General features: G+C 31.0%; 1 protein-coding gene and 1 pseudogene across 1 annotated transcript; both read right to left on the bottom strand.

Moving 5' to 3' along the window:
* Positions 1-1600: 1600 nt before the first annotated feature.
* LOC108217459 (zinc finger A20 and AN1 domain-containing stress-associated protein 4-like) lies at positions 1601-3512 on the bottom strand (annotated as a pseudogene).
* Positions 3513-5273: 1761 nt separating this feature from the next.
* On the bottom strand, positions 5274-6141 carry LOC108216129 (zinc finger A20 and AN1 domain-containing stress-associated protein 4). Its single transcript, XM_017388809.2, has one exon. It carries the CDS (start codon positions 5958-5960, stop codon positions 5481-5483), a length of 480 nt encoding a protein of 159 aa, XP_017244298.1. The 5' UTR covers positions 5961-6141; the 3' UTR covers positions 5274-5480.
* Between the last annotated feature and the right edge of the window lie 6014 nt (positions 6142-12155).

A 12155-nucleotide genomic window follows, 5' to 3' on the forward strand; every position in this document is an offset into this window, starting at 1 on the left:
TGTATGTTTCCATAATTATACGAGTTCCTCTAAAATAATGTCATATTGGTTTAATAAATTTTTCGTGATATAATTTATATCATATTAATAACCTACCGGCACTGCAAAATGATCCGAGATCATATCATTCGGATATAAACCGATCCCGGGTATTTGAGATTCGGATCTAAACAGAATATGATCTAGTATCATATTTTTTATTTTTTTAACCGGTAGTTTATGATTCATCGAATATGAGCCGCATATGATCCACTAATATTAACTATCATTATTATTTCAATTATTCAAATAATTATCCTTTAGTCTAAGTAAACACAATATTATAAAATATAATAATTTTAAATTAAAATTTATAATTACATGTTGGTATATATCATTTATTAAATATATATGAAGATAATAAGTATTACCACATTAAGTAAATCATATTATATGAAGATATAAATTTAAATAAGATATTATTTTTCTTTTTAAATGATGACTAATTACTTGCAAATTGTGATGGATTTAAAATATAATATGTATATGAGTTCGAATCGAATATGAACGGTGGATCATATTCGGGTAGGATCATATTATGAAAAATTATATAAAACCGAATCTGAGCGGGTATAAGTGTGCTAATAGCCGGTATCATGTAATATACGGAATCAATTTTTCCGCCATCTTTAGATCGTTTTCGAAACGGATATGAGACATGCATCATATTTTCGAGACACCAGATTCGTATCGATTATCAGCCCTAGGGGTGTAAAACAAACCAAACTGTTCGTGAGCTACTCGAGCTCGGCTCGTAAAATATTCGAATTTGATTCGGTAATAATCGAGCCGAGCTCGAGCTATTTGGATGTTTTACCGAGCCGAGCTCGAGCTTCAAATTGCTCGGCTCGTAAGGTTCACGAACCTTATCGGGCTTATACAATTTTTAAATTTTTTTATTATAAATATATATTTACAAATATATATAATATTTTATTTATAATTCATATATTTAATCGAATCGAACTCGAGCCAAACCGAACATATTTTGAGTTTTTGTCAATATTTAGTGACTCGATTCGAGATTTTGAGCCGAACTCGATCTTATCGAACTGTTTACGAGCCGAGCCTCGAACTTGAAATTAAAGGCTCGGTCGAACTCGAACCTGAGCCCGAGTCCTGAACTTTTCAATCGAGTTTGAACCGAATTTGGTAGTGTTCGACTTGATTCGGTTCAATTACACCCCTAAATTCAGCCCTAACCGGCACTTCCAACCTAAATATTCCGATTATTTACTTGAACACGCCCTTAATTTACAGCTTCATAAAAATTTGCACTAATACAAATATCTTACGCAATCAATATAGCCCCGTCGTCATCAACCAGGTCGGTTCATATCCACAGGACCACAGCCGAGAAAACCATCTACTCCCTCGGTCCCATAAGGGTGTGTATTATTGAGGTTTTAAAGTATTTTTTTTCTTCATTAATCCGAAAATATTTGATTGGTATTGTTTGTAATCCATTAAAATTTTGAGATACTCAATTAAAATTTTAAATTATAATATAAAAGGGTTAATTATCTAGTTGGTCACTGAAGTGGGTTTAATGTATCAAGTGTTAACCCTGCTACAAAATCTGGTGCTATTCAATTAGGATTTTAAATTATATTTTAAAATCCGATAGATATTTAATTGACATTGTTTAAAATCCATTAAAATCTAATGGTATTCAAATGCTGATAGATTTTTTTTGGATTTTCTAAAATTATGGATTTTGTCGCATTTTTCAGTTTTTTGAAATCCCACCAAAATCTATGAGATTTTGAAGCATTGTGCTTAAATCCTATCAACTCTCTGACATTTTATCAAGAATGCGCATAAAATCAAAATTAAACATAGTCCATTACAATTCACACATTAAGAGCACGGTTGGATAGCTCAGTGGTAAAAAACTTATCCTCTGTCGTCCCAGGTCCAGGGTTCGACCCTGGCTCACCCCGAGAGTTTCGTAGAACAGATACTCATTTGTAAGGTTATAAGTTATATTTGTTAAAAAAAAATATCACACGCTAAGAATGATCCGTAAAGAACCCAGTCTAACACACCCGTAAGAGTCGCTTTGACTTTTACGTGTAATTTGAGGTGTAAAAAAAACATGTTTCTACATATTATTAAAGAGTTTCTATATATTATTTACAAAATTTTTTTTTCCTGAATAATGATATAAATATTAAACTTTTATTCAAAAAAAGAAGATTTGAAAAATAATACTTTGAGGCATGTTTTTTTTAACAGCTCAAATTACAGTGTAAAAAATTAAAGCGATTAATCTCAAATTTTGGCTCATTTCTTGGCCTTAATTACAGGATTTTCCTTAGCAATAGCCAATAGCCTCTCTCCCAGCTAGGGATGGCAACGGGTCGGGTCGGATCGGGTTTCTTAAGATCCAGATCCGATCCATTATATTTCGGGTCGGTTCGGGTTCGGGTCCGGGTCTGGAAAATGAAGATCCAGATCCGATCCGTCGGGATTTTTCGGGTTTCGGTTCGGGTTCGGGTCTAATTCGGATATTTAAAAAATAAAATTAGATAAAAATAAAAAATATATATATCTATAAAAAAATGTGATGATTGATTTTTTTAAAATTTAGGAACATAAAAAAGGGTTTTACAAGTTTCGTCTAATACAATAAACACGTGAAACATGTTAACTTAATTGTATACAATCATTCAACTTATCATTTATATTTTATATTTTTATTATATTTAGATTTTTTAATGCACAATAACTGAAAAAAATATTGATGAAATGAATAATAATTCTATATTGGGCATATAAAATTAAGTAAAATGTTAATATTCATACCTAATAATTCATAATATTTCAATATGTATACTTTACATTAAACACATAATATACATAAATATATATATATATATATATATATATATATAATATTTTGTATCGGGTTTTATCGGGTTTCGGGTTCGGATCGGGTTTAAATCGGGTTTCGGGTTTCGGGTCGGGTCTCGGTTCGGAATACCTGAGATCCAGATCCAGATCCAAACTCTTTCGGGTCTAAAAATAAGATCCAGATCCGGATCCAGATCCAAAAAAATCGGGTTCGGGTAGACCCAATCGGGTCGGAACGGATCGGGTATCCATCGGGTCGGGTAAAACTGCCATCCCTACTCCCAGCCGCCTTGAAATCAAATGTACACCCATGCTGTTCCGGGTATCAATGGGTCCCACAAAACGTGACTCCGCAGACCGCACCGACACGCGAAACCCATCAAGCCGACCCGTTTCCGGACCCGATACGGCGGTGTTTGACGACGGTTCCACCCCGCCCGCCGGGAAAATGAGTTTTCAACCGCGGGTCGGGCGGTGTGTTCTCGCTCTATTTTTCATGATAATATCGCGGTAGCATTTAGAACAGAAATTTTGGGTGGCTGGGCGCCGAAAAAGTCACAGTTGTTGACGCATAGACGGTGTCCTTCTGGAGCTCGACACCCATGCTCTTCTGCCATGATAATATCAAATATGTTGGAGCGTCTTACGTAAACTTGAAAAAATATATTTTTTTAAAAGAGAAAAGTGGATTTGAATCGAGAATTAAATTAATACTTAAAATTTATTAAATTGTTTGGTAAAGGAGTTGAAGTTGTGAAAGGAAAACATTTTCAATTTTTTATAAATATTTTTCACTCTTTACACAAACAGATAAAAAAAATAAAGCTAAATTTTTGTCAAAAAAGGCAAAAGTGACTATATCCATTAGAGCAAGTCCAAAGGTGCTCAAATGTAGTATAAAATATAATGTATGATTTCAAATATATTTATCTAAATTCAACTATAATAATATGACCAATTTTTAATATATGTTTGCTATTTTATTATCAAAAAGTTCTCTTTAATCATTAAAGCACAAATATAAAGCTGAGTAAGAAAAATAATGCTAATAAAATCAAGAAAGTGTGTATAAAATTTTATATTAAAATATAGGATATAACAAGGAGAGATATGCTCTAATAAAAAGGTTTGAAGAGCTTGTCATAGTGATAATCAACATAATGTTAAATTATAACTTAGGACGTATTATAAGGCAACTCTTAAACTTGTTATTATATGTAATTATTCTTTTCTTTGGAAAATCTTTATTAATTTTACTTTAATAATTTTGTTGTAGGAGGTTCCGAGAGAGAAACAAGACAAGGAGGGTAGTTGTTGATGTGAGAGAGGAGAGTAGAGGAATCAAGGAGAAGAAAAGGTTGGGAAAATGATAAGAAAGAAGGGGCCGAAAAATGGGACAAATCATATTAACAATACTAGCCTTTAACCCGTGCTTATAGAATTCGTAATTTATTAATTATAATTTAAATTTTAACATCATTTTATTAATATTTTAGTATTAATGAATTAGATTTTAATCAGGTTATATTTACCAACTGATTACATTACAAATTATACCAATATCAGTTTATTATAATATAGTATATAAATAATATATAAATTATATTTAAACGAATAATGGAGGAGTTTTTTTTATCTTGTATTACATCATAAGTGTTTGTAATTTGAACAGTATAAAACTCTTTAATATTGTAAAAGCAAGAGAAGTCTACATGTGATCGACTTGTAGTTATAAAAAAGATGACCACCAAAATTGTGTACGACGACAAATTGTACATGTTGAGTTATTATAGTATAGTATAGAAGTATAGATCATAGTATTGATTGAAAATGGTGCTGTTGATTATGGTCTACGATAATGGGTTGGGTCATAATCATAATGAACATGACCCTGCCAGAAATAAAATATACAATTAAAAGAAAATATTGAAACTTTCTGCTCTTTATGGGTCAATTATTGAAAATGCGTCTATTTTCTGTAAATATAAAATTGATATTAATAAATGCTTTTTTTTTATCTTTCTTGGTTTAACAATTAAATAATAACAATTTGCTAATTAAAGAAACACTTAATCTCAAAATATTACCCAGTTTTCTTACTTTTCATATTATTATTTTTTTTGAAACACTTTTTATATTATTTTATATATTAATATAAGTAATTGGTCAGTACAGACTACAGAGTGAATATCAAGAAAAAACTTTCTTTTTCTTTTCAAGAAAAAAAGAAAAAACTTTCTTTTCATTACTTTTATGTTTTGACCGTATTTTTTTGGAATAAAGCATGCAAAAAAATATACTAATATATTTCTTAACTTTTCTGAAGGACGCAAACGACAAAACAGCAGAAAAAGAAAAACAACTGAAAATCCCATATCTCAAATCAACACAACAACCCCTTTTAAAACATAAATATTATTATTTACATTAGCACGCCCTTGATTCGCAGCTTCACGAAAATAAAAAATGAAAATGAAAAAGGTTGCAATAATACAAATATCTTAAATAACGATCCAGCCCCATAATCATTAATCAGGTCCGTTCATTTCCACCCCGAGAAACCATCCAATGGTTGCAAATTACTTTCAGATTTTCGCCAATTTCTCGGCCTTAATTACTGGATTTTCCTTAGCAATAGCTTCTCTCCCAGCCGCCTTGAAATCGAACGTACACCCATGTTGTTCCGGGTACCTATGGGTCCCGCAAAACGTAATCCCGCACCGACACGTAAAACCCATTAACCCGACCCGTTTCCTGCACGCCACGCACTTGTTTGGCTTCACGACAGCCGCCGTCCCCGCCTCAGCCGCCACCTCGGATATCCGTACATGGTCGGAATTCTCCGGTACCGACACGACGGCGTTGGACGACGGTTCCGCCGCCGCCGCCGGAAAAAGGGAGTTCTCTACGGCGGATTTGGCTGAGTTTTCTTGCTCAATTTTCATGGAGATGTCACGATAACATTTAGAACAGAAATTCTGGGTGGCTGGGCTGCCGAAAAAACCGCAGTTGTTGGCGCAAAGACGGTGGCCTTCTGGAGCTCGACATCCATGCTCTTCTGCCATGATAAATTCGTTAAATTAAAAATACGATTTTTTTCTTGGGATTTGTAGAAGTTTTGATTTCTTTTGGAGGATTTTTCTAGAGAGAGAAGCAAGAGAGGGTGGTTGTTGTTGTTGGTTTGAGAGAGAGGAGAGGGGAGGAATCAAGGAGAAGAAAAGGTTGGGGAAATGATAGGAGGGAAGGGACCAAGAAATGGGACAAATAATAATTAAAAATGATGTGGTTGATTATGATAATCTGACAGGCAAGACTCATTCTTAATTTGGTGATTATCTTATTTAATTATATTTTTTAATGGTATTAGTAAATGATTAGTAGAGATTAGAGATAAGGAACATACGAAAGAGGGAACAGGCTGGCACGAGCCGAAAAGGAGAATCACCCGTTGATCTATTGAATCGTTAGAACAACCGCAAATGCGTGTTTTACTATTTTATATAAAATTCTAATTTGTGAATAGAGAATATTCAAAACTAGTATTGATGCCCGCGTTGCAGGGCTTTCAGATTAAATAAAAAGCAAATAGATAAAAGAAATTATAACAATCCGAATAATATTTTTATATAGCAAACACAAAATATTTGTTTTTTAGATAGTGAAAAAGACTTAAAGGATTACAACTGGAGTAAAATAATAATGGCAAAAGTTAATAGTTCATGTGTTTTGGAAAAGTTTGGAAATATGAGGCGTAATTGTTTCATGTTTCATCAGTCTTTGGTGACGGCTGAAGATTCTGCATTAAGGTCAGACGGTTGATGAAAGGTTGATGTTGTTGCTTGTGTGTCTTCTGTTGTAGTTTGTTGCAACTCCTGTCTTGCAGCCTCCGTTTTGAAGCCGTTGCAAACATTTGTTGCCCAGTAGAATGCACCATGATTGCCAATGTTTGCTGTTGCTATTTCCAATTTGAAGGTGAATGGTCTGCCGGTAAGATTCTTGAGGACTTTTGGGAAGTGTGTTGAACTTCCGTCCTGCAATAAGTTGGGATGAGTGAGAGTAAGTCTCGACAAAATATAGCATAGTTGAAGCTGTAGAATTTAAACCTGAGGTATAATTTCTCTTGCTCTTTTCCCAATAAGGATTCTTATCTCTCTGTCACGTAATATGATTTGGAGAGAGCCTGTAGCATCTGAAGCAAGCACAGCAAGTCGAAACCTACATATTTTTTCATCAGTTAATGTTTCAAATAAAAAATAATTAGACGTACTACATGGTAAGGATTAGATTTTGCTAACCTTATTTCTGGGTATGGAACTATCCTTTGGCAAAGTGGGCAGCATTCCATACTTTGTAATGGTTGAGTTTCAGTATCACAGGAGGTGCAGACATGGATAAACCATTTTTGATTTGTGTCCACTTGGACAATGTTGAGATGAGCCAGTACTTGTTCCTTTACAACATTTAGTTGTTACTTTTAGTATGTTTTGATATTTACAAAGGTATTTATGTTTTTACGATGTTATATAATGATATACCTCAACGTATTCTTTATCCAATGTCCTAATAGCTTCGACAGTGTAGAGTTCTGCTTTCCTTGATTTGTTAGAATTCATGACTTTTTTAACAAATTCAGGCTCAGCTAACCTAAAATGCAAATGATTGAAAATATTTATACTGTAACTAAGTAAAAGTTAATGGAAAGTGAGTCTTACATTCTTCTTAGGTGATTAACGCTGTGGTGGTTGTAGTTGAGGTAGAATTTTGATCCTAATACATTTCCAAGCTTTGGCTCATCTGATCATATGAATTTTGTGAGGTAACATTTTGTTATTATATCGACTAAATTTTTTATTTTTACTTTACAATAATCGTTTAAATGATATTTTTAATCATTGATTGTGTGGTTTGCGATCAGTATGCGGTCCGGTTTCAAAAATAAAGTCATTAATTGTGCCTAGATTAAAGGCGTTTATTGTGCTTCTTAATTAATGGTTTTATTTGTGTCTCTTAATTAAGGTGTAAATTGTGCCTCATAATTAAGTGCTTTGATTGTACCTTATTTGAGGGCGTTAATTCTACCTTAGTTTGAGACGTTAATATTTTATTATTTGTGACTCAATTGAGAGCTTAATTGTCTCAACTATGAGTTATCATTATTGCGAGAATATTTTGATATGATCTGTTATATATGTCGAATTATATTTTTCTTATTTCTTTTGTTTTATTTTCAAGATTCTTAGAAGAAGACTGATTTTTCTTTTCGGATATTAAAATTTTACTGTTTAAATTTATCTGGTCATGTTGCATGTCCGACGGTTATGTAATAAGCTTTGTCGAATAAAAAAATTATCACAGTAAATTACCGATTCTTATTCGTTGAGATTTATTCTCATTTATATATATAAAAAAAGTTTAACGAAATGATATTTTTATCCATTTCATCGAAATCTTTAGCTTTTCTGATATATATGAGATGTGTTCCTCCTTTTGACTATTGAAAGAAGTGATGAATGAGGTCAGAATTTCATAAAAAGTTTATAAGAGTCACTTTCGTCATGGGATAAAGTGATTATTTAAATATTATATATAAACTTTTTAATTAATGTATTTTACGATCAAAAATTGTGTTTACATAATTAACGGGTGCATCAGATTTTTTTTTTTTTGTATGGAACGGGTGCATCAGATTTGAAATGAAGAAAATATTCAAATTGGAATAATGTAATTGTCGATAATCTTTTAATAAATCAAGAACTCTTTAATTCCCAATTCCATTGAAAATATGAAGATGATTAATTTTAACTTTACAAAATATATAAAAAAATTAAGTCTTGAATTTGATTATAGAAAATATCAAAAGAAATTGATCAAGTTATATTTTGTTACAAGTTTTGATAAAGGGCGGATGAATCAAGAGTTTATTAACCTTTTGTAAATCCAAAAAATTAATATCAAGCTTTTAAATTATGTGAAAAAATTCAAACGATTATTATATCCCAACAGATACTAATATCTGAGAATTTGTCCGAATCAAATTTTATTTTAAATAATTCATGTACCTTCTAGATTAGCTCAAATATCCGATACATTGACCACCTACCTCTGGTCACCTTCCCAGTTTCTGTGTGATTCGATAATCAACTTCATTTCTCAGTGTTGTTTACTTCTACCATCAATTTTTCAAATCCAAAGCCCATATCGGTTCTTGGATCAATGTCACTGCTTACAATTAAACGCGACCGCCAGTATTGGGCCTAGTTACTAATAATAAAAATTTAGTATTATCGGATTTATAATATTAAATTTAGAATTCATAATGACCTAACGTGAAAGGTTTAAATTATCTATTTTAATAATTTGACAAATTATTTATTTGAGTGATGAATTTAATTTATATCAAAAAGAAACCACAAAAATGATATAAATTTGTTTCAAAAAATATACACAACAAAATTTTGGCTTTAAATAAATTTTGTCATATTTTGAACTTAAAGTCGGCTTCTCTATCATTACATAAATATACATTTTTGGCTTAAATTGAAAATGATTTAAAATCCTAGATTTTAATCAACGCCAAACATGCTCTAAGTAGCTTTTAACTTTGAAAAGTACGGTCTAATATATAAATAAAATTTTATTTTCAATTATTAAACTAAAATCTTACAAGATCAAGTTTAAATTTTCGTTACTAATTTCGAAAATATTACAACATAAATGAATATAACTAGAATTTCTCATATTTGCTTTAGAAATCCTAATTCTGACAACATTGATTTTTCATGGGCCATTGATCTTCTTTTTCTGCAATTTTTAAGATTCGTTTAGAGCATCACTAGTAGTTTCCTTAAAAAGAATTTCTAAATATATAACAAATAATTTAAATTCTAAAAATTAGAAATACTATGACAACTCCAACGATGTTACTGTTTGTATTCACCGTTTTTATTGTTGTATTAAATTAAAATTCTTTAACAAAAACTATGATTCCTGCCTAGGAAGTTCAATCACATTTAGTCCTGCACTTTACATCTTTTATTTCAAAATACATGTCCACTTTAGAAAAAAGAAAATTGTTTCAAAATACTTGTCCAATCCCATTTTCAATGTAAATTATATATTCAAAATCAACTCCCTTTCACATATTACTAATTTATATTTCCAAGATCAACCATACACCACATATTATGTTTAATAAATGACTTCATACACCACTTTTTCCTCACAATCCATTTTTCTTAAATTATGTGATTTTTTTAAAATGGACAATTAATTTGAAACGGAGGGAGTAACTAGAAAGTTAAAGTAATAAACGATGATTCCGAGTTCCGGACATTCCATAAATTTTAACTAAATATCTATTCTCCTTCCCACTAAATTCTTTAAGCTTTTCTTTTTAGACCGTTCTATTCAATTTTTTACATTATAAAACTTTTCTAAAATAGTTAATGGGTCCTACCATTTTCTTACTTTTTCTTCCTTTTCAAATTATTTTTATTATCCTATATATTTTTTATATATTAAAAATTAATGAATGCCACTACTTCCTCCACTTTTTTTTCTCACTATTTTATACATATTCTCCGTGTCCCAACCCAGGCAGATGGGAGGCAGGGAGTACTACCATCTCTCGCGTCAGTTGGTGTGTGTGAGAATGTTAATTCTGCTATTGTAATGAGTCTATTGACAATAAAACTGTCTGCATAATTAGCTCTTAAGCTGATGAATACGTTACTAAAGTCTAAATCCCGTATTTTTAAATGGATATATTATGGGCTGATTTGGCCTTATCCAAAAATATTTTTTTTGTAGGTAATAAATTATTAAACAAATGAAAAATTATTTTTAATTTAATTGTTTGAGTAAATTTATTGGTATATTTAACATTTATTATAACTCATAAGTTATTTTTATATACCCCCTTTATTTCAAAAAAATAGTAATTTTGACTTTTTCTTAATTATTTGAGGTGTAAGGAAAAATAAATTTATATGTTGTCTTTTAAAATTTGTTTTTCTGAATAAAAATTTAACATTTATTTTTATTTTAAAAAAATATTTGAAAAATAATATGTAAAAACCTATTTCCTTTACCCATAAAAAATCAAAACGATTATTATTTAGATCGTAAATAATATATAATAATACAAATAAGTTGATTTGAGTTGTAAATTGAAGTGACTTATGAAATACTTGGGGGTGTTAGGCCAATCAAACCCAACTTCTAGTTTATAGGTTATAATCATTTATTCGTACTTGTATAAAAAATTAAAAAATACTTATATAAAATTGAGAACACTAGTTTTTTTTCATGATTTCCATTTCTTTTTCAAATATTTTAATTGATTATAAACCTTAACTTGCTTCTGGTTTTTACTTCACTTTAATATTTTAAACAAAAAATATATATTATAATGTCACCCAAATACCGGGAGAGCAGTTAGCCGCCGGCTACACGTTAAAGATTTACGTACACGATTTTCGGTTAAGCTGCTAATTTTGCATGTGATGCAGTTTAAAAAAACTGGCAACCCAGTTTAAGTGGGTAATTCACTTTTGTCTTGTTCGCTGTCCTCAGGATTTAGAATGGTCAAATTTCAAAACATGCTGTTTGTCTACACTTTGGAAATTTCAATCCGGTTTCGAGATTCGCATTTTACCCACTCTTTCAGTCCCTCGTGCATTTTCGGGAAGAGCAGCGAAGTTTTTTACTTTTGCTCTGCAAATTGTCAAGTAGTAGCTCGTGCCTCGTGGATTGCGTTCACACAAGTTGAAGAATCAGAAATTTTAGTGCAGGAGACGAATCATCGGAGCATCTTTAATATCCATGACACTCTCGGACTTACACAAATCCATTGTGATTCTTTCATCGTAAAAATTATTCCATCCGTTTCAAATTATATGTCCGCTTAAAAAAATCACATATTTTAAGAAAAATGAATTTTGAAAAAAAAAGTGTATTAAGTCATTAATTGAATCTGATATGTGATATATTGTTGATCTTGGAAATACTCCTTCCGTCCCATTTTAGCTGTCGCTTTTGGGTTTGTGCCGGTTAAATTGACCTAAATTTGACTGAAATTTATTAATATTTTATCAAGTGGAAAAATAAAAAAAATATGTCACCGGAAATAACTTTTAATCTACTGTAAGATGTAATTTTCAGTTTTTTAAAAATAATGAAAGAGTGACTTATAATTTTTGGTCAAAAGTTAGTCAATTTAACCAACAAAAATAGAAATGTGACAACTAAAAAGAATAGGA

Source organism: Daucus carota, chromosome 4, assembly GCF_001625215.2.
Source record: "Daucus carota subsp. sativus chromosome 4, DH1 v3.0, whole genome shotgun sequence".
In the NCBI taxonomy this organism is placed as follows: domain Eukaryota; kingdom Viridiplantae; phylum Streptophyta; class Magnoliopsida; order Apiales; family Apiaceae; genus Daucus; species Daucus carota.